At 38.7% G+C, this 22045-nt stretch overlaps 1 protein-coding gene across 1 annotated transcript in view; it reads left to right on the top strand.

Moving 5' to 3' along the window:
• Nucleotides 1-2566: 2566 nt before the first annotated feature.
• Nucleotides 2567-22045, top strand: part of Ankfn1 (ankyrin repeat and fibronectin type III domain containing 1) — a 154112-nt gene continuing 134633 nt past the window's right edge. The window contains exons 1-3 of the mRNA XM_042674067.1: nt 2567-2665; nt 12693-12894; nt 15701-15911. Of these exons, the coding sequence (XP_042530001.1) occupies nt 12709-12894; nt 15701-15911 (397 nt within the window). The 5' untranslated portion in view covers nt 2567-2665; nt 12693-12708. The remainder of the gene's footprint in view (nt 2666-12692; nt 12895-15700; nt 15912-22045) is intronic.

Genomic DNA, 22045 nt, shown 5'->3' on the forward strand with positions numbered 1-22045 from the left:
GTGTTAGAGTCTGATATGTACAAGTCTGGTGTTAGAGTCTGATAGCTATTTGCAAGGGTGACAGCATTGAGTGATAGTGGAAAAGTAGTGAGAAATTAGGCTACAGTGGTAAGCAGGAACAGAAGGTAAAGAATCTTCCTAAGGTATGTCAAGGATTTTAGACTTCATCAACAGGCTTTGGTTAACACTGAAGCATACAGCAATGTATCTGACTTATTAAGTATATAATAACTGTGTACTGAAGAATGGATTAAAGAATGAATGTGTGTATTAATGACTCTCCTTTGCTATAGATTGGGTTTTCTGACTCAGACCTGAGAGTGGATTAATTATCCTTTACCCAAATCCCTTGGAATTAGAAGTGTTTCAGATTTTGCATTCTGGAATAATTCCATATGCAGAATGAGGTACCCTGAAAGAAGGGACTCAAATCTAAATATGATATTCATTCATGTTTTGTGTGTGTATACTAAACACATAGATGGGTTATTTTGTATTTTATATATTTGTATCTGCTTCTGGAACTAGTATTACTGTGACAAGAGGCAGTATCCCCCAGGTTGCAAGGCAGATTGAACTCATAACCCCATAAGCAGTCCCTGAGCTTAATAGAGTTACTCAAAGTTACCTAGCTTATCCTAATGGAATCTACATTCAAGTCAGTTTTTCTTGACGTTAGGGTAAACCTTTTTACCTGGGAATCATTTAACTTACGCTGTGAAGGGTAGCCTAACCCTTTGATGACCCTTGATAAAAAACAAAATAGTCTTCTGACCCTCAAAGACATGTATATTCCTAAATTGGATTATTCATAGTGATGCTATAGAGACAAATTAGGTCTAGAACAGAAAAGGAGAAACATTCCTGATTTTGCCTTTCTAATATGAATAGAAAAAGTGAGACAATTGTGAAACGCTAACCAGAGCTCTCCCTTCAGACACACAGATTTTCTGAGATACAGTTCTTTATCAGATCCCAGCTCTTGCTCAGGAGCATCTACCTGTAGAAGTGAGTGAGCTGCAGGGGCTGGGAGGTGATCAATGTCTCTAGAAAGGAAGAGATTTTCAGAAAAATAAGATGTTATCTTCTAGGCCAAAGATTAGCACTCCACCCTCTTGCTTACGACAAGATGCTCCTGATTTACCAAAGTCACATTCCAGCATTTGGGGTTGATTTGGTTGCAGACATAAAAAACAGACTAGACTCAGTGACAACTAGGAGTCCAAACTTATATCTGAAGTTATTATAGCAGTTAAGTATTCATTTGGCAGACAGAGTATATAGAGCTTTAGAAAGGTCCTTAATATTATTGCAGGGGTGTGTAAATTTGTATACATATTTGTGGATGTGGATGTGCATATATTCATGCATGCATGGTTTTGTGTATCTGCATTTATGTATGTGCCTATTTGTGTGTATGTGTTTGCATATATGTATATGTATATATGTTTATGTGCATGCATATGTGTGCACATGAACCTGTATATATGTTTCTGTGTGTTGAATTGTGAATCTGTGTACATGTGTGCATGCATATGTGTATGATGTATCTGTGCGTATACATGTTTGTGTGTGCATGTTTGTGCATGTATTGCATTCATGTATGTGCTCCATCAGAAAGCCTCGCATGTTTGTGCATGTTTTGCATTCATGTATGTGCTCCATCAGAAAGCCTTCCTGGCATATTTAGCTGTGAGGTTATTAAATACTTCACTTACAAGAAAAACATTTTAAAAAATGCACCCAAATGTGGCTTTCTAGGAAACTCATTTTGCATGTAAAACATACCACTATGAGTGGAGCCAGGTATACACATGTGTGGCAACCACAGGAAAAACACTGGAATCTTCCTCCTGTAACTGAGCCTCCTGGTATCCTAAATTCCATGTCTGCTAACTACTTTCTCAGACAAAACCGGAGCTCAAGCTCAGCAGACTGGAATATGATCTAGACCTTTCCTAACATGGCTGTCACTCCTGCTGCGAATGTATAAGGGACAGCTTAGGTGCCTTAGGAAAAGGGAGATGTGGTTGCAACCTGTGGGCTTCTGGTCCAGGGCAGCTGTTGGGGTAAATAAGAGGCTGTCTGGTCCCAGAGGAGCTGTAGTCAGATTGCTGGATACCCAGTGATAATTCTTCCCCTGCCACTGATATATTGCAAAGCTACTTTGTCTCCTTCCTTACTCATGAGTGACAATTCAAGTTCAGTACTATTTCCCCCATTTTCTCCCTCTGTAGAGATCAGCTTATATAAAACCCAAATGGTTCTCACAGACATAGTAGGCTGGACATATATAGTAGGCTAGACACACACTGAAGTTATGACATCCTTTTATTACACACACACAAGCTTGAGAAATCAAGCTCTCCAAGGGCTGCAGTCCCAAGAATACACCTAGATACTGAGCCAAACCATTCCCTCTCTCCTCGCTTTGTGTATGTTCTTCTATTTTGCATGAAGAATAGCTTAGTGATCATGGACTTCAGCTCTTGCCTGTAGTGATTCTGTTCGTATTTTATTCTTTGCACAGACTAGGAAGGAGGCTTGCTTGCTTTGCGCAGAGGCTGAGCTACAGGAGAAAGCAGAGCCAATGTGATTTATTGAATGCAAGTACTGGACAATTACCAACAACTTGTTCCTCTGTTGCCCCGAACAACCTAAAGTGGTAAGTCAGATTTATTGTCCTCTTTCTTTATGTGAATGTGGGGATTTCTTAGTCACTGATGATTTTTTAAATGTGTTTTGAATTGCTGCAGTTTAAATGATACAAAAAAACTGAATCTTCCAAAGTTAGCTGCAGGCAGTCCATGAAGAATGCAACCAGACACACAGAACAATGGTCTGCAATAGCACACACACACACACACAAACACACACACACACACACACACACACACACACACACACACACACACACACACACCTTTGTATAGCCATAAGGAGGGGGGCATGTAGAAGCCCCATTTTGTGATAACTGGGCATTTTATTTGCAGCATGCTTAATCATATTAAGTATCTGAATAACTGATTACCATTAACTATGAAAGAATAAATTACTTTTTTGTTGCATAAAATCAATTTTCAGTCAGGTTCCAAAATACCTATAAAAGACTCATTGGATAGCATAAAGACAAAATCTACCAATTAGGCTAAAAATCCTGAATGCAAACCCAGAATACTACTAGTTTTAATCCAGTTTGCAGACTGAGCATGCTAATGTCAGCACTCTGTCCATCCTGTGTGAGTATGTCTATAAATAACACCTTGATGGTGATAGAGAGGTACCTGAAAAAGGAGCACAGTGGACACACATCCACTGCCATTTTTCTATTTACGTTCCTAAATCTTTTCTTTAATCCATAAAGATAGATGGTTGGAAAGGTGCACTGGGCCCCAAGTATCCTGTTCATTACTACTTATGTTGGGTTGTGGCCATAGGCAGGACCAGTGAAAATCAAGGATGAGTTTGTTTCTGTGATGGGTCCCAAAGATCCCCATATTCACTTGACTTCCTAATTTCCTAATATGATAGAAGCTGATCTCTACAGAGAGAGAAAAGGGAAAGAGAAAGATATTGCATTTCCTACCTTTTCTCAGCCAGTCTCCTTAGTCTCCTTAGTCTTGTTTGTCTGGCTACCACAAAGCTTTATGGAAGTATTAATCCATCTCTGGTGAGTTCAGAGTCAACATAACTGTGATAGAGTTTAATGTCTTTGGTGCACTCTGTCTGCTGTATATCACTGGTATATGAAGTTGGGGCCTTGGCTGCTGACAAAGATGGATGATGTTAGAACAGTGAACAGCGTGATTCTCTAAATAAAAACCAAAGTCAGGAAATCTGAGAGATGGGTGAAGTTTTGCCTAATAAAAAGAATCCCCAGGCCACTCAATCACAGAGAAGGAACACTTGCTCAAGTGAGCTGGTTATTTTACAACTAAAGGTATTCTAGCAAGAAGGGGATAGAATTGCCTACTGGTTGGATAACTGGTGAGATGTCAGGATTGTATACTATGGTATTTTTGCTGGTTCTCAGACTAAGTTCATGTCTTTGGCAATTCCCTTAGCTTCCTGAATCACCATACCTCCATTCCATCCATTCCTTTGTTTCTTCAAAGACATGCTAAGCTCAGTTAATCTATTCATGAGACATAAGCTTTTTGTTAAAGGTGCACTAGATAACAAGTCACTGTCCATGCACTATACTCCAGAGCTATACAACAGAAATCCACAGACTAGAGTTATATGGAGACAGGGGACTGTGTGCCCTGTCCCTCAATTAAAGGATATGAAACACTCAGAAGCATAGTAACAAAGCCAGCATGAAAGTCTGTAAGATTCTTATCTCCAGTTAACCCCAAAGAGCCAGAGTAGGGTTGTGGCTCAAGTAGTAAAGCTCTAGCCTTGAACACCAGGGGCAGCAATCTAAGACCTGTCTTCAAGTCCCAGAACATGCACACACGCGCGCGCGCGCGCATACACACACACACACACACACACACACACACACACACACACACAGGGCTGCCTTTTAGAAAATATACTGATTCTTAGAGGGAATAACAATTTAAGCCACTGATACCCTGTTGTAAGTGAATGCATTAACATTATTCTTTATTAATTATCATTATGGTTGTTTGGTTATAATTATTGTATTATATTAACTATGCTGCTTTCTCTTTACTTCATACCTAATTATAAGAACTTCTTTTATAATTTTTTCACTTTTGATTAGAGAAGTACACAGCATTTATGGCAAGCTATCACCTTCTATTTTTTTAAAGCCCTTGAGTCACATGTGAACACCAGACTCCCACTTCTCCTTTGACTGTGAAACTCATGGTTCACCCCACATTCCCTTTATCAAAAATACAATCATTGGTAGAACCATTTTCCACCCAGCTGATCAGCAAGGCCCACAGAATTTACCCTCAGGTTTGCTAAACTTTTCTATCCAATCACCATCCCTATTTGGTCCATTTTACCTCCTTCATCACTTAAACCTGTTCAGACTGCTCCATTCCTGTTGCCATAAGCTGTAGTTAATATAACCAGTTCTCATAAGGTTTTTATGCTTTTTTGTTTTTTAATTTATTTCTTATATTTCATTGTAAAGATGCTCTACAGAAGGGTTACAGTTACATGAGTAAGGCAATGAGTATATTTCTTGTCGAACATTGTTACCCACTCCTTTGTTTCTTTGCCACAATCCCTTCCCTCCCCCAATCTTCCCTCCCCATGCCAAGTTGTAAAGTTCATTTCCAACATAGTGTCTTGTATTGCTGTTGCAATGGGTCATCCTTTGTCCTTGTTACAGCATTTTGTTATTCCCTTTCTCTTCCCCAAATCAGATAAGTGTATATACAAGATGCTACCATAATCAAAGACAGTGATTGCCAGGGATTAAACCAATAAAAAAGAAAAATGAAATAAAATAGAAAGATGAACTAGATACAGTACACTGGAGACAACAAGGTCAACAATCAAAAAAAAGCTATTGTTTTCCATGTCTTGGAGTTCATTTCAATTAGCATCATTTTGTATCATCATAAGCACACATAGTTATTGAGCTATTATAATTCTCTGCCAGGACTATCCTAGACATATACCTTCCTCCCCATGAACATATGCTTAAAATGTCAAAAATTAGTTCTCTTCTTGCCACAGAGCAACAATTGATCTTTCAAAACATAGCAGTGAATTCTGTGTGTGTGTGTGTGTGTGTGTGTGTGTGTGTGTGTGTGTGTGTGTGTGTTGTAAATGTGTGTGACTGTTGTAAATGGCACAGTTTCAAACTAGAAGGCTGTCTGACTTTGCTGTTTGCTATATGCCCTCACTGAAGAAGGAAGGAAGGCAGGAAGGGAGGGAGGGAGGGAGGGAGGGAGGGAAGAAGGGAGGGAGGGAGGGAAGGAGGTCACTGGAGTTGTTGAAATCTTTGTATTGTTTGAGGCTTTGGAGTCAGAGTTCAAATCTTACTGCTCCATTTACTGGTTGTAAGCGCTTGGAAAAGCTCTAGGACAGACAGGCACAAAGAAAAGGATGGGAAGGAAGGGGAGGGAAAGGAAGAGAAAAACAGAGAGTGGGGAAGGAAGGGGGAGAAAAAGAAAGAAAGAAAGAAAGAAAGAAAGGATGGAAGAAAGGAAGGAAGAAAGAAAGAAAGGAAGAAAGAAAGGAAGGAAGGAAGGAAGGAAGGAGAGAGGGAGGGAGAGAACGTAGGAAAAGAAAGGAAGGAAGGAAGGAAGAAAAGAAAGAAAGAAAGGAAGGAAGGAAGGAAGGAAGGAAGGAAGGAAGGAAGGAAGGAAGGAAGGAAGGAAGGAAGAAAAGAAAGAAAGAAAGAAAGAAGGAAAGAAAGAAAGAAAGAAAGAAAGAAAGAAAGAAAGAAAGAAAGAAAGAAAGAAAGAAAGAAAGAAAGAAAGAAAGAAAGAAAGGGAAGGAGAGAGAGAAAGGGAAGGAGAGAGGGAAAGAGAGAACAAGCAAGAGTGCAGTTGTTGAGAGCTTTAGATTTGTCGAGACTTTGAAGTCAGAGCTCAAATTTTGTTGTTCATTTACTGGTTATCAGGTCTTGAAAAGTTACCTAACCCCTCAAGACCTCATTTCCTTGTTTTAAAAAAATGAAGATAGAATAACCGTACATACATCCTCTTACAGTTATTATTGCATTTTATTTTACCTATAAAAGCAAAGCTTGATTATATGTATTGAGAGACAACACTGAAGCATTAATGATAAAGGAAAAAGTGAAATGAGTCAAGGAATGAGGAAAAACGAGTGAAGAAGTTTAGCCTGCGTGGTGGCGCACACTGGTAATCAGGCAGAAGGATCACAAGTTAGAGACCAGCCTAGGCTACACCTTTGGAAGTGGACCTGTAGCTCAAGTAGAAGAGCGCTAGCTTTGAGCTCAAAGAGGCGCAAAGACAGCACTCGGGCCCTGATTTCAAGCCCAACAACCAACTTAAAAACAGAAAGGGAAGTATGCACATTGCATTCCATCAACACCCTCCTTCCCCATTAGCCCTGCACCGGTGGTTCATGGCTGACACTTGTAATCCTACCTGTAATCCTAATTACTCAGGAGACTGAGATCTGAAGATTGCAGTTCAAAACCAGCCTGAGCAGGAAAGTCCGTCAGACTCTTATCTACAATTAACCACCAGAAAACCAGAAGTGGAACAATGGCTCAAGTGGTAGAGGGCTTACCTTGAGCTGAAGAGCTTAGGGATAGCACCCAGGCCCAGAGTTCAAGCCCCATGACTAACCAAAAAAAAAAAAATGGTTTATGTGAAGTTTCTGCTTGGTTAACTTAATGATCAAATGATAACTGAACAGATATTTTTTATATGCCTAGATCACCAAGTCTCCGTCTTGCAGAGTGGTTGTGTGTGTGGAGGGAGGTGGTAAGTGTTACAACACTTTCGAGTCAGAACAGGTGACAATTCTGTTTTGGTCTTCACTTCTGCTGGCACAGAGCCTCAAAGTCAGACAGAGATGAAGATCATCTCAGTTGGGGCTGCGAAGGTGGCTCAGTGGTAGAGTGCTTGCCTTGCATGCACAAGGCCCTGGGCTCAATTCCTCAGTACCACATAAGCAGAAAAAGCCAGACGTGGCACCGTGGCTCAGGTGATAGAGTGCTAGCCTTGAGCTGAAGAGCTGAGCAACATTGCCCAGGCCCAGAGTTCAGGCACTACAACGAACAAAAACAAAAAAGATCATCTCAGTTATTACCATGTGCATTGAACTAGGCATCCACATTACCTAAGTTTTCAGGACTATTTAGAGTTTCTGGGGTCAGTAGTAGTGGAGTTTGAACTCAAGAGCCTAGCACTTGCCAGATAAACACTGTACCACTGTGTCAAGCTTCCCTCCTACTTCAGAGCTTTTCAAAGTTCTCTATGAAGACTTCATCTCCCAAACTTTTGAACAATCTTAAATACTTGTTAAACAATTATTGATATTTGTTTTGAACAAAAACTCCAATAAAAACAAATAAACAAAAAGGCCATTTGCTTTGGAGAGGCTCCAAGTTAGATAAAGAAGCCTGTGAACTGAGTCTCCAGGGAATGAACAAACAGATCAAATCATGGTAGCTCTATCCAAAGAGAATTTTGAAGAATTATAATCCCCATCAGCCCCCATCTAATGGGGTATTTCTGATTTTCTGATTTTTCAAGGCTACCTCAGAGCTGGGAAAGATAGGAACAGAGTGAAATAAAATGCCACAAAGCTTCATGTTGTCACTGAATGCAGTTCTTTTTCTCAAATAAACATTTTCTCGCTAGCTATACTACTTTGTCTGATTTCCATGACTCAGGAGAAGTTAATTCTGACAGCATTTGCTAGTGTTCCCTTTGTTTTTATGATGCAAGGGAATTTTGAAGGTCCTTTCTTTGCCATTCCCACTATCGACCCATCATTTTATTTTTCATTTTTATGTAAAATACTTATCTAGGTGTATCATTTGTAAACATATTTGGGGGTTTTCTCTCCCCCCCCACCGTGTGTGTGTGTGTGTGTGTGTGTGTGTGTGTGTGTGTGTGTGTGTGTGTGTGCTGGTCCTGGGCTTGAACTCAGGGCCTGAGTACTGTCCCTAAGCCACCACTTGAGCCACAGCTTCATTCTCCCTTTTTTATGGTAATTGGAGCACCTGGGCTGATTTAGAATCGGATCCTTAGATCTCAGCCTCCTAAGTAGCTAGTATTACAGACTACAGGTGCCAGCCACCAGTACCCAACTTGTAAACAACATTTTTAAAGTTCCAATTGGAGAACTTTTGTCTTTTATTGAGAAGTTTTTTTGTTTTTTTTTGGGGGGGGGGTGGGGGGAGTTGGTCGTGAGGCTTGAACTCTGGGCCTGGGCGCGGTCCCTAAGCTCTTCAGCTCAAGGTGAGCACTCTACCACTTGAGCCACAGTACCATGTCCAGTTTTCTGGTGGTTAACTGGAATTAAGAGTCTTGTGGACTTTTCTGCCTAGGCTGGCTCTGAACCACAATCCTCAGATCTCAGCCTCCTGAGTAGCTAGGATTATAGGTGTGAGCCACTGGCACCCAGCAAAAGAAGTCAAAATTTAAATATATTATGTTCAGAGATGTATTCAATCTTAGCCCTATTCATGTATTTTACATTTGTCATTTGCTACGCTTAATTTTTAAATTATTTTTAATAAGTTTTTTTTATTGTGAAACTATTGTACAGAGGGGTTACAGTTACATGAGCAAGGTAAAGAGTACATTTCTTATCAAGCATTGTTGCCCCCTCTTCTTTTTTTCCCCTACCATCCCTTCCTCCCACCTCTACAACTACACTCCCCCCACTCCAAATTGTAAAGTTCATTTTTCAACATAATGTCTTGTAAATATTGTCATTGTCACAATGGATCAACCTGTAATTTTAAATTTTTTTTGGATTTATCTTTATTCCAACCTTCCTTCTGATAGTCTGAAGTCCTATTACCATTTCCATTTTGCTATAGGCTATGGCAAAGATATGTACCAAAATATCTAAAACTCAAATTCATCCAGTATAATGTAAATTAAATCATACAATAAGTACAAAAGATAAGATTCCAAGACAACATTTAAAGCAAATAAGAAAAATAAATCATGACAATATACTTGTCTCTGGTTTGTGAAGAAGACACAAAGCAATCTTTATAATTGTTACTATTTTCTGGGTGGTTACAGTATCCCAAATAACATAGAACTTATCATTTGTTGGTTGGTTTACTCACCACAGCTCTCTATAAAATGTCCTATTACTGTTTATTTATATATGATTAAATAAACTCAGAGGACTTAAATAAGGTTCCCCAAGTCGCATAGATTACAGGTAACAATATCAGGATCCAAGCCTGGATCCACCAAATTCCAGAGCCAACATTACCATGATTCTCAAATGTCTGTCTAAGTAGATAAGGATAAAAAATTAAAAGTATAGTGATTTGAGAGATTAATTTGTAATTATAAGAATAGACAACATAAAATTGTCTTTCTCACTATTCTCTGATAAAATTTTAAATTTCTCTATGAAGAAAAGAACACAGAGTAATAGACAAAAGCTAGGAAAGTAGAACATGCTAAAGAATCTCTTGGAAGAAGGAGACAGCTGGGGGAGTATAAGAAGGAAGTCACAGACACAGAGAAAGTCAACCTATTTTGACAGAAGGGAACAGATGGGAGATGAGCAAAGACAAAGGAGGCCATGTGGGTAGGTGTCATCAGTTAGAGGGCAAGTAACTGGAATTTGATCAATCGACAAGAATTTATTTTCTAGACTCCTGGGCATTGGAGGAGATACAAAAGAATGTCAAGTTATTTGGGGAACAATAATGATGTAGACAAGACAGATGGCTTGAACTGGGACATTAATGCTAAAGGAAAAGGCTACAGACAGAAGGCAGAAAGAAAGAGGTTAAGGCAATACCCATGTGAACCAGCTTGCATATGAATCTGGAACTTTTATGGGCATGGAAAGAAATGTATTAGAGAAAATCCTATAGCTGCTACTGAATCAAAGGTAAAAAAAATTCATAGATGGAAGGAAAAAGATAACAAATTGCCTATTCTTTCAATTGTTTTTCTTTTATGAAAATTAAACTATTACTGAAACAATCATGAAAACACACCCAGACACGCACGCCTGGCACAGGCAATGCCTCCCAGCATCCTTCCAATCATAAACACATCCACTTAGCAAAGACTGGATAGGGCCAGAATGGCAAGACTAAGACTGGTTAGGTCTGACTACCTAAAAAGCAACAAGGAAGTATTTTACTTTTACAGGAGTTGCACGTAAAACTCAAAACATGCCTCACGACATTTAGCAAAGTAATGAAGCAGGATCTCCATTTGTTGAAGTGAAAGCAAATCAAGGCCTGTGTGGCATGGAATCCAGTTAAGACACATTACAAAGCAATGAACTTTTCAGGTATACAACAGCTGTATTAAAAGTAACAGATTCTCATATGTACATTCATTGACTACTATGAGTCTTCTTACAGTTTAGACAGCATGAATCATTATATCAAATTTTCACAACAATATTTAGATACCATTATTATCCCAACTTTATAAAGAACAAAAGTGAGACAGGTTAAATAACTTTTCGAAGATACACAAAAAGTAGGAATGTATATCCAATTTCTTTCCCTTTATTCTGTTTCTTTATCCTATTTCTTTTACCTTGAGGCAGACAGATTTTAGGCACTAGGGATATATACAGATTTGAAAGCCTTTGCTCTGGACAAGAATATAGAATAGCTAAATGAAAGTCAAACAACCATAATACAATAAGGTATTTGTTACAAAGGCATATACTTTGTGAAAAACTAAAGAAATACATAAATTTGCCCAAGGACATCAGAAACCCCTTAAGTATTGACTTTAAGGACCAATAATCATTCCTAAGGTAATAGAACCAGATATGGAATTTTAGCACATACAGGGTAAAACATGCAAAAGAAGAAAACCTTTGAACTATTTAGTAAAAACTGAAATGAGGAAGCCCAGAAAAAGATGAGATAAGTACTTATAGATGAGGCTAAAGAATTTAGATTTTACCTTATAGGAATGAGAGTCGCTGAAATTCATTCAGTGAAGTGTTTGACCAATTAAAGAGGTTCTACATCATTTTATTTCATAGAGTCTGTAAGGTTGTCAAAACCCAAGAATTAGAGATGATCTAAAGGTCACAGCTAAATAGTAACAGCAGCATCACAAGCGGAAAACTACTTCACTCCATTCAAAGTATGATGGTGGTAGGAAAGCAGTAGTATGTTCCAAATACTCTGGGCCCAGTGCAGAGATGAATGTTCCTTGTACACGCGTGCCTAAAGCAAGTTATTCCATACATGTATTTGTTCATCTAATATATGTACACATGCCATGCAGTCACAGTTCTAGTAGCATACATATTTCAATAGCAATACATAAAGTAATGGTGAATGGCTTTTGAAATGACACTGCTGAACTCCTGACTTCAACTGTGACATGGATACAGGTTAGATTCTAGAAACAGCAGTAGAGTTCTACTTGAATGCCAATCATGAGTGCCCAGAAACCCCTATTCAGGATAATAGTCTATGAGCAAAGATCATTCTATTGACACAAATCCTCCGATATGTGCATGCTTGAATAGTTAGTCAAATGAACACAATTAACTTCACAATTTGACAGTTACCAAAGATAAGTTAAGAGGGGAGGAGTGCAGGGAGAAGCCATACTTTCTTATCCACCCAGTAGAGGGCAGCACTAGGAGGAAGTAAGTAGGAAAGTCCCAATTACGTACACTTAAGAGTAAATGAACACATCCATTAGGCTGTAGAACTAAGCCACTTCCATAACAAGGTAACAGGCCAAAGGCTTTGATTGAAGGTTAATTGTGTGTGTGTGTGTGTGTGTGTGTGTGTGTGTGTGTGTGTGTGTGTGTGTGTGTGTGTGTGTGTGTGTGTGTGTGTGATGAACATGCATTAATGGAAACGGAAGCTGTCATTTCATTTCTGCTACCATGCATCCATAAATAAGCTGCTTCTTCTCCCTGGATTTCCGCATTCCCACCTACAACATGGCAAAGCTGGGACTGATGATCTCAGAGGCCACTTTCAGTGTGAATATCATATAAGATTTCTTGATGGACATGATGGAATTCTTCGTCAAAATATAATTCTGCTATGTAAACTGTATATCCAATTTTCTTCTCTTTAGGAACTATTGTGTGAAAATGACACAACAAATGCAGAATTTGCATCTTTCTCAGTCAAAAAAACACAATGCCCCATCATCTCCCAATGCTGCAAAACGCCTGTACAGGAATCTATCAGAGAAGCTGAAAGGAAGCCATTCTTCGTTTGATGAGGCCTATTTTAGAACAAGATCTGACCGGCTGAGTCTCAGAAAAACCTCCGTGGTAACACATTTTCTATGTCCATTCAGTTTGTGCAGTTATGCTTAGGTTTAAGGAAAATCTAAGATGGTCCATATTAATTCTCAAAGCTAATGTTTTTAGAGTTCTATAGATGTTTCATATTTGTATAAATAAATTCTAGCAAGGAAGAAACTGTATCTATCTATGATGTTAGACAATACTTGAGTAGTTGCCAGACTTGTACCTTTCTTTTTCTTAATTTCTTTTGTTTTAACATTTCTTTCTCTTCTAGACCAAAGAAATCAAGTGTAGCAGATTGGAAAAACTTTAGAGTTCAGATTAAGTAGGCTCTCTGAGAGCTTCGATAATTGTTTCTTTCATTCCAATGATATTATTATTTACTTATTTATAGTGTGTAGTCCACATGTTTTTCAAAGGCATTCACATTAAAATCTAAGAGAAGACTGTATATTTATTATATAATGGCTTTGGAAAAAAAGTAAGGAAAGGAAAAATACTACAAAAATTAAAATATAGTGAGAATGAAAAGATAAATATATACAACATCTTAGACAAATAATGCCTAAAACTTATGACTGAGTTCATTTAAATTTCTAGGCAGTCAAAATAGAAAAAGAAATATAATTGGTTATAACATTCCATTAGGTGTTAACTGAAAGTATATCAGTCTATCAGGAGATGGACTATTGCTCAGTATAGCTGCCATAGTAAACTAGGCAACAGCAAATAGCCTGAGGAGTATATTACAGATGCTCTGTGGTTATCTATACTGGCCCCTCATAAAAGCTGAGAGCATAATGTTCACATGCTCAGTAAGATACGGTATTTTTGCAAGACGTAATAGGTCTATTTTTTTTCCAGCTTAAAACAGAAGTGAGTTGTGCCCTTTCTAATATAGAAGCAAGGTAAGGTTTGCCAAAAGAAACAGTGAAGAGAAAATGTCTTAAGAGAGTGAGTAAATACAGCACACAGGAAATTAGAAATATCAAGAATCAAAAACAAATATACACGTGAACAGGGCAGCATTTTAACTCTGAATTCATTTGTTTTGTCATTCAAATTTATCTTCTGGGAGGGCTTGACTGTGTTTAAATTTTGGCCTAAGCATCAGAGGCCCTTTAGTTTAGTGGACTGAGACAAAACAGTTTTCCAGTCAGCAGACTTGCAGCAAAGAGAACTGTATACCTAAATAACTCTATCTCCTAGGTCCCTGTTGGCAAAACAACCATTTGCATAATAATTTCATATTTTCTTCAGATTCCTACTTTGTGTTATGTACTTGGCTAAATCTAACCAGTAGCCTTGCACTGGGAAAATCAATTTAGATGAGATTAAAAATAATACCAGTAAGGCTGGCACTGGTAGCTCATACCTGTAATCTTAGCTACTCAGGAGGCTGAGATCTGAGGACCATGGTTCAGAGCCAGGCCCAGCAGAAAAGTCTGTGAGACTCTTATTTCCAGTTAACCACTAGAAAACCAGAAGTGGTACTATGGCTCAAAGTAGTAGAGCAGTAGTTTTGAGCAGAAGAGCTCAGGGACAGCACCCAGGCCTTGAGTGCAAATCCCATGACAGACAAAAATAAAAGAAACCTGCCTGCTTAAACATTTGATCTTCCACATGCTAATAAGATGACCCCAATTCTAGGTCAAAGATAATGAAATTTCAATACTGTTTAAGGCTATGTGACTCTCAGAGAAAATAACAGAGTATGCCAGTAATATATGTGTTTGTCTTTTTCCATGAGCTATAGAAATATGTGTTTGTGAGGATTTCAGAGCTCTTTTTGTTGTTGCTGTTGTTTACTACTGCCCTTTTGACAGAATGTTTCTAAAGAATCATATTGGCCATAACGATCTTTTTTTCTATAGGTGACGTTTTACTTAATAAGTACTTAACTTCTAGATCTTCTGGTCTAAAAGTAATTAGCCACTCAGCTACTGAAATCCTCAGAACACTGCCACTTATGCCCTTCCCCTCAGGACTCAGAAATGTCAGATGTCCAACAGTTAAGGCTCTGGGCTTAGAAAGAATAGGATTAGCATACCAAAGGGTGTAGGAATGTAGGCATAAATTCATAGGTAGAGTGGAAATATCAGAGATACATGAATAGGGAAATGGCATGTAACATATATTTTTAGGAAGATTACTCTTATAACATCTGAAGTCTGGGCTGGAGGAGACCAAGCTAGCAACTGGCAAATGACCAAGATCCTGAAAAGGGATTAAAACATGTGAGCATGTGAGGGGAAATATTGAGAGAAAGAGAGAAAGTGTACTCTTAATACAAAGCTAGTCATAATCAAAACTACCTACACTAGCATTGTCTATGTCAGCATTTCCCAAACTGTTCTATAGACACTATGCTAGGAGTAAAATGAAAAAACAACATAACATACACTAGCATGATTAAAAGCCCTGAGAGACCCCATAGTAAATAATGGAATAACTTAGTTTAATCCAATGTTTACAGTAGTTATTTGATTTCTTGCTGCTTTCTACATGCAGCATTTTCAATGGCCTATCAAAAACAGTACACCTTCCTTGGAGGATGGGTTTGAGATTTGTGTGTATGTGTTACTCATAAACTTGGCCACACTACACAGAACTGCATTATCTCAGTTCACATAAGGCTACCAATGGCCATTAGAAAGAATGGAGAAAAGGGCCAATACAGTCTTTCTATTGGAAGCCTGGGGAGAAACTGGAGTTATACAATTATCCCCTTAGAAGTATCTAAAGCAATCTCTAAAATTCAAAATAGCTGTGCATTTAGAGATGATGACATATAACATTAAGCTAACCTGCTCTCACTTTTCTCCTCCAGAATTTCCAGGGTAATGAAGCCATGTTTGAGGCTGTTGAACAACAGGACATGGATGCTGTACAGCTCCTCCTTTATCAGTACACACCAGAAGAATTAGACCTCAACACACCCAACAGCGAGGGGCTAACACCTCTGGATATTGCCATCATGACCAACAATGTCCCAATTGCTAAGATTCTTCTGAAGACAGGGGCCCGAGAAAGTCCACACTGTAAGTAAAACTGAGCATAAAAGCACACGGTATTAAAGCTAGATCTCTTCTTTATGCCCCTGGAATACCTTTGGCTGACCTTCAAAGCAGGAATTATTGACTAAGGCAGACTCTGAAATCCTTTATGTTTTCATAGACTTTCATAAAAAGAGTCAAAGCATTTACTTGTCAATGGTAATATGCCAAATTAGAAAGCTTCGTCTTAAGAATTTTAGCCCAAGTTTTTAAATATATGAGGTACTCCAAATAGTGACGTTAAAATAGAAAGTATACATAAAGAATGAGTACCTACGTGGTTGTATCTTTGTGTCTTCAGTCTAACTGGTGGCTTCACTTATTCATTCAACAAACACTGAATGCAGAGCATTGCTCTAGGCCTGAGCAATATGGTGGTGAACAAAACAAACTCCCTGTTCTTATAGAACTTGAATTCTTATAGAGGAACCTTCTGGTAGGCAAGGGAATAAACAAATAAAAATGTAAACTCAAATAGTAATAAATACTATGAAGAAAATAAAACAAATTATTGACAAGAGATTAATGGGGGAGGAACTATTTTCAATATAATGATACAAAGGAATGAGCTATAAGAAGATGTGGGGGTTAAATTCTGTGTACCATGAAGGACAAGTAGAAAACTGCTGAGGCAGCCAGGAACAATACCTCATGGCATGTGGAAGAACAAGAAGGTCACGGTGGTTAAAAGTAGTAAGTAAATAGGAGAGCATTGAAGATTGAAATGTGAAGATGATTCTGGGATCAGATTGTATAGGACCATGACATCGTACTAAGATTGTTTCCTTTGCTGACTGAACACAGTGGGAAGATGGTAGAACAGACTAGGCAGACGCATGCCATAGTTTGCTCTACAATACAGGATTGCTATGGTGTTCTGTGAAGAATGAAAAGCTGAGGCAGGTGTGCAATCAGGAAGGCCAGTCAGGATTCTGAAATGAATGGTCCAGGAAATAAGTGCCAATTGCATGATGTTTGGTCACTAGATTCTGAATATATATATTTTATTTTTAACAGAATTATTAAGGTACAATCCACACACCATATAATCCACCCATTTAAGATACATAATTTGGTGGGGTTTACTGTATACACAGAATTTTTCAGGCAATACCACAGTCAATTTTAGACCTTCATCATCCCAAAAAGAAACCCTATACCTTGGACCTCTCACTCCCAACCTCCCCACTAGTTCCAGGCAATCACTAACCAGTTTCTTTCTTTCTTTCTTTCTTTCTTTTTTTTTTTTTTATCAGTTGTGGGGCCTGAACTCTGGGCCTGGGCGCTGTCCCTCAGCTCTTCAGCTCAAGGCTAGTGCTCTACCACTTTGAGCCACAGCACCACTTCTGGCTTTTTTCTTTTTGTTTATGTGGTGCTAAGGAATCAAACCCAGAGCCTCATGCATGCAAGGCAAGCACTCTACCACTGAGCCACCTTCCCAGCCCACTAACCAGTTTCTTGTTTCTAAAATATTGCCTATTCTATACATTTCATATAATGGAATCAAATAATATGTAGTCTTCTAAGAGTGACTTCTTCCTGAATTGATGCTGGTACTTGTAAAGGGTTGCTTCTTAGGGCCACTAGGAGACACTACCCAAGAGCAGATGGGATTATATCCTATAACATTCAGTGAGTGCCAAGTGTTATTCTGAGTACTTTACATATACTGACTCCATTAATCCTCTCCCAACATCAGGAGGTAGGTGCTCACATTCCCTTTGGTGCAAACCCTCTGAACCAATGACCACATGGCTCTGTGCCACAGTTTTACTATTTCCTAAAAGAAAAAAGTAAGCTCATCAAACTGTTAGTTTCACTAATACTGATTCACTTATTTTCGAGTGGTAAGACCCAGAAGGCTGAGGAGAAGTATGCAAATATGTAATTAGAGGTTACTTTTCAGCTCCTACATTTTATAAATGACTACCACCCAAAGACTAGGTACAGAAGCAAATCCTTGTAACACAAAACTCTATTTAAAAATGCTAAGCTTACCACATCCCTGTCAAAGAGAGTAAGGAGCTGGGTTCCATAGGATTTAGGCTCTTCAAAAGAAATGCACAAAGTACTGCTCCTTTTGGATAAAATTGGAAGGATAGGCAAAAAAATAGAATAAATTGAAAGGCATCTTTGGAGCCTTCTGATTCATACTATAATAATGTCTGTCCCAGAGATTCAGTGAGAAAGACAGAAATGGAGAGAGAATGAGAGGGTCTGAACATGGAGAACAGACTAAGCCCCATTCTCCAGAAACAAGGAGGCCATTCATCCAGATGTTGCCACAGCCATCCTGCACAGGGCTGCATGAAACATTACTCTTCCTTACCTGAGACGCTACAAAGAATTCTGCATTTTTCCTGAAAACAGTAAGACTCCCAACCTCCCAAAGGCCCATTGAGCATACTTAAAACTCCATAGAACTCAAGTACTATCTAGTTAAACCAAAAGTAAATTTGTTCAAGAAAGCTCTGGTTTTCCTTATTCCCTTTGGGATGTTAACCACTGTACAATCACAAAGTTGCACAGGACAATGGGGGAGATAAGTCCAGGTTTCAACCTCCATAAAACAAATCATCTAAGTCAATTTGGCCACCCAAAAAGAGATGGTATCACCTAAAGACTCACACATGTAAAATGGCAAAGCACACAGGCTGAGAGCCTATGAGGTTGCTACACACATTATCCTTGGTCTTCAGTATGATATTTTTAACTCAAGTTTTGAAGATGAGGAAAGTGACTGGCCACAGGTCACTTAAATAATAAGTAAGGCTGTCAAAAACCGAAGCCCAAAGCTGTGAAATGCCAATACCTGGGATCCTGCCACAAAAGTTGCCTTTACAAATAACAAATAACAAGTGCCGTGGCCACAGGGCTCCTGGCTCTTTCCTTTTCTTCTGTTTTCTGAAATCCTGCTCTGTGCTATTTGTGTTGAAGAGAGGTAAGAGAAAACACAAGGTTTTCAGGAATAAATCAAATACTAAAGAAATAGCATCACTACTGTTCCTGAGTATAAGCCTGTCCATGAGAAGAATCACAGTTACAGCCAGTAGGCTGTAGCCCAAAACAGAGAAGCAAATACCTGCTGCAAACTATTCCCAGGAAGCAGAAGAAGCATGAAATAAATGAAGAAAAACAATGGTTTGGTTTTAAGCTCTTGGAGCGTTTTACACATACAAAAATGTTTTGTGTATACCATCTCACTTGATCCTCTCAACTGACTCACAAGATAAAAATTATGTTCTCCTTTTACCAGTGAAGAAATAAGAAAAAAAAGGTCAAATCATTCAGCCAACACTATGAAGCTATCAGATCAGGGAGCCAAGATTTGAACCCAGATCTTTTCTATTGAGTGCTTTGGTATTTGTAGGAAAGCTTTAGCAAACCCAAAGGTGCTCAATTCTTTCTTTTCTTGGCTCTCTGCTTCTCTTCTAATGACTGTTATGTATTCCAAAGGAGACACAGAACTCACTCCCGTAGCTTAAGGAGAATTACAGTGGTACAGTTGTGTTTATTATTTACCTCCAAAGCCATGGGTCAGGACTGCTTTACATGTTTTAGCCTCGAGAGGGCAGAGCTTGATGTAGGTATTCTTTATAAACATGTTGGACAGTCAACAAGGTGGACAGTCAACAAGGTGCATCGTCCTATTCATAGGACAAGTACCAGATGCTGCCAACCAAACCTTCAGACTCCCAACCTAATTAGTAGCTATTCTTTTCTGTTCTTTATACCTTGAAGCAAGTGGTATGAAGTACAGCCAGCCCCTTCTTAGTAACAGGAGATACATTCAAAGAACTCAGTGGTTGCTTGAAATCATAAGTAGTATAAACTTTTATGCTGTTTTTTCCTACATGTACATACTTATGACAAATTATAGAGATTAAGGTCAATAATTACTAATATCATAGAACAATTATAACTATCAAGCATAACTAGTCTTGTATTTTGAAAATAGGAATTACCTGACCATAAGCATTGTGATCTCTTAATCTGATTACTGAGATATTTACTAAGTGAATAACATGTGTACAGTGTATACAGTATGGATATAATAAATAAAGGTATGGGAAGATCCCATGACAATGTACAATTTTTTCACATTACCAGACCAGCATGAAACTTGAAATTTATCAATCACTTACTTCTGAGATTTTTCATTTAACTGTTTTGGACAACAGATGCAAGGTACTGAACTCATGGAAAGTAAAATGGAAGATAAGGAGAGATTACTGTAATACTAATTCAGCCATTATTGAAGGAGAACTGTCAAGTACTTCCCTCAAACTGGAGTGTTGAGCCTAGGAAACATGCCAAAATCTGAAAGGACTGCTACTGGGGAAGCCCTGAGCCAAGGGATCATAGCACTGATGGTTTCCTCGGTGCTAGGCCCATGCTCAGTTGAATAGCTGACATCTGAGAAAACCTATTATCCCAATGCATAAAAGCCCTTAATCTGCACCTCTTCCTTTTTCTGACCAGTCATATCCTGCCCTTCCCTTTAATCACAATTCAACAGTCTCAGAGATGATTTACTATATCATCTGGGGAGGGGGGGGTGTCTTGCCTTTTAAGCAGGTGCCATTAATTTGGCATCATGAAGGCCTTGTAACTCCAACCCTAAAGACAAGAGCATTTTGGGGTGCCTACCAAGTGCAGAAATATGGCCACTCATATGGATTTGGCCTTATCCACTGACCCAAGTACTGAGGACATAGTAGATACTCAGAAAATTTCATTGGAAACTTTTGTTACAGTCCATCTTATTCCCAGCTTACTCCTGAGAATGACAGATACCACATTTCAGTGCATGCAGAGACTTATGTTAAAGGAGTAGTAGACATAGACACACACACACACACACACACACACACACACACACACACACACACACACACACACACACACACACACACACAATAGAGAAAAGCCTTTAACTCTCCCAGGAACGACCTTACACTTTAGTTTCTGCTGCTACTTAATTTCCAGGTGCCCTTGCTCAGTTTGGTTGTCAGTATAGCTGGCTTGTTTTTGGATTTCCTATTATTACCATGGGCCAGTAAGACTTGCAGAATCCTTTTGACTTTGAGTCTTTCTGTTCCTTTCTGTTGAGGAAGACTGTATCTCTAGACCACCTCCCCTCCTGCTGCACATGTCCATGAGCTCTTTTCTCTCACTTTCTTTCTACTCCTGCCTTAGGTGCAAGGACTTCATGCAGCATTAATACAGTGCTTCTGTTATTCAAGAAAGGAAGGAAGGAAATGCTTAACATAGGCTAAAAGTTAAAATTCTGGATTTGGGAAGTTCCCACTTCAGATCCCATATCTGACACTTCATAGCTATGAGAAAATTTCTTAAGTTTTCTGTGTGTCGATTTCTTCAATGGAAAATAGATACTATAGTTAGGTCTACTTATATTAGCTATATATTGCTATGTAATGAATTACTTCAGTTGATTCAGTGGATCAGGAATCCTGAAATAGATTTAGCTGGGTAGTCTGGATCAGGGTGTCATCTTATGGCTTGTTGAGCAGACGATTTGCTTCATAGTTGTTTGAAGTACCAGTTGGCAAAAGCCCTACATTCCTGGCTACTAGCCTCTCCATATGGCTGTTCTGTGACATGGAGATTGGCTTTCCTGAGATAAAAAGATGAGGGGGGAAAGGAGGGAAAGCGCTATCTTTTATAACCTTATTTCAGACGTGACATGCAACATTTCTGCATTTTGATCACATAGATCAATATTGGTACAGTATGTTTATATACAAGGTATAAACAGCAACAGGCAGAAGTCACTGATGACCATCTAGGAGGCTGGCTTCCACTGCCGATCTAAGAACCAAATGGAAGGATGTATTTTAAATATTTAAGTAGAACATTGTAAATGCTAAATAATATGTTAACTAATATGTTCCTAAAACAAAATAAAATAAGCTTGTTTTTGGAAAAGAATTTAAATGTTTTATACATCTGCTATATGGTTATTGTGGCAAAATTCCCAGTACCAGTATGCTGTCTTGTACACACTGGTATCCCAATACCAGCAATTTCAATTGCACAATTTTGTTCCAGAACTATGCTGTCCAATATAAGACATGCTAGCAACATGTAACTAACAA

This window comes from Dipodomys spectabilis, unplaced genomic scaffold (genome assembly GCF_019054845.1).
Source record: "Dipodomys spectabilis isolate Male_0828 unplaced genomic scaffold, ASM1905484v1 ptg000018l, whole genome shotgun sequence".
Taxonomy (NCBI): domain Eukaryota; kingdom Metazoa; phylum Chordata; class Mammalia; order Rodentia; family Heteromyidae; genus Dipodomys; species Dipodomys spectabilis.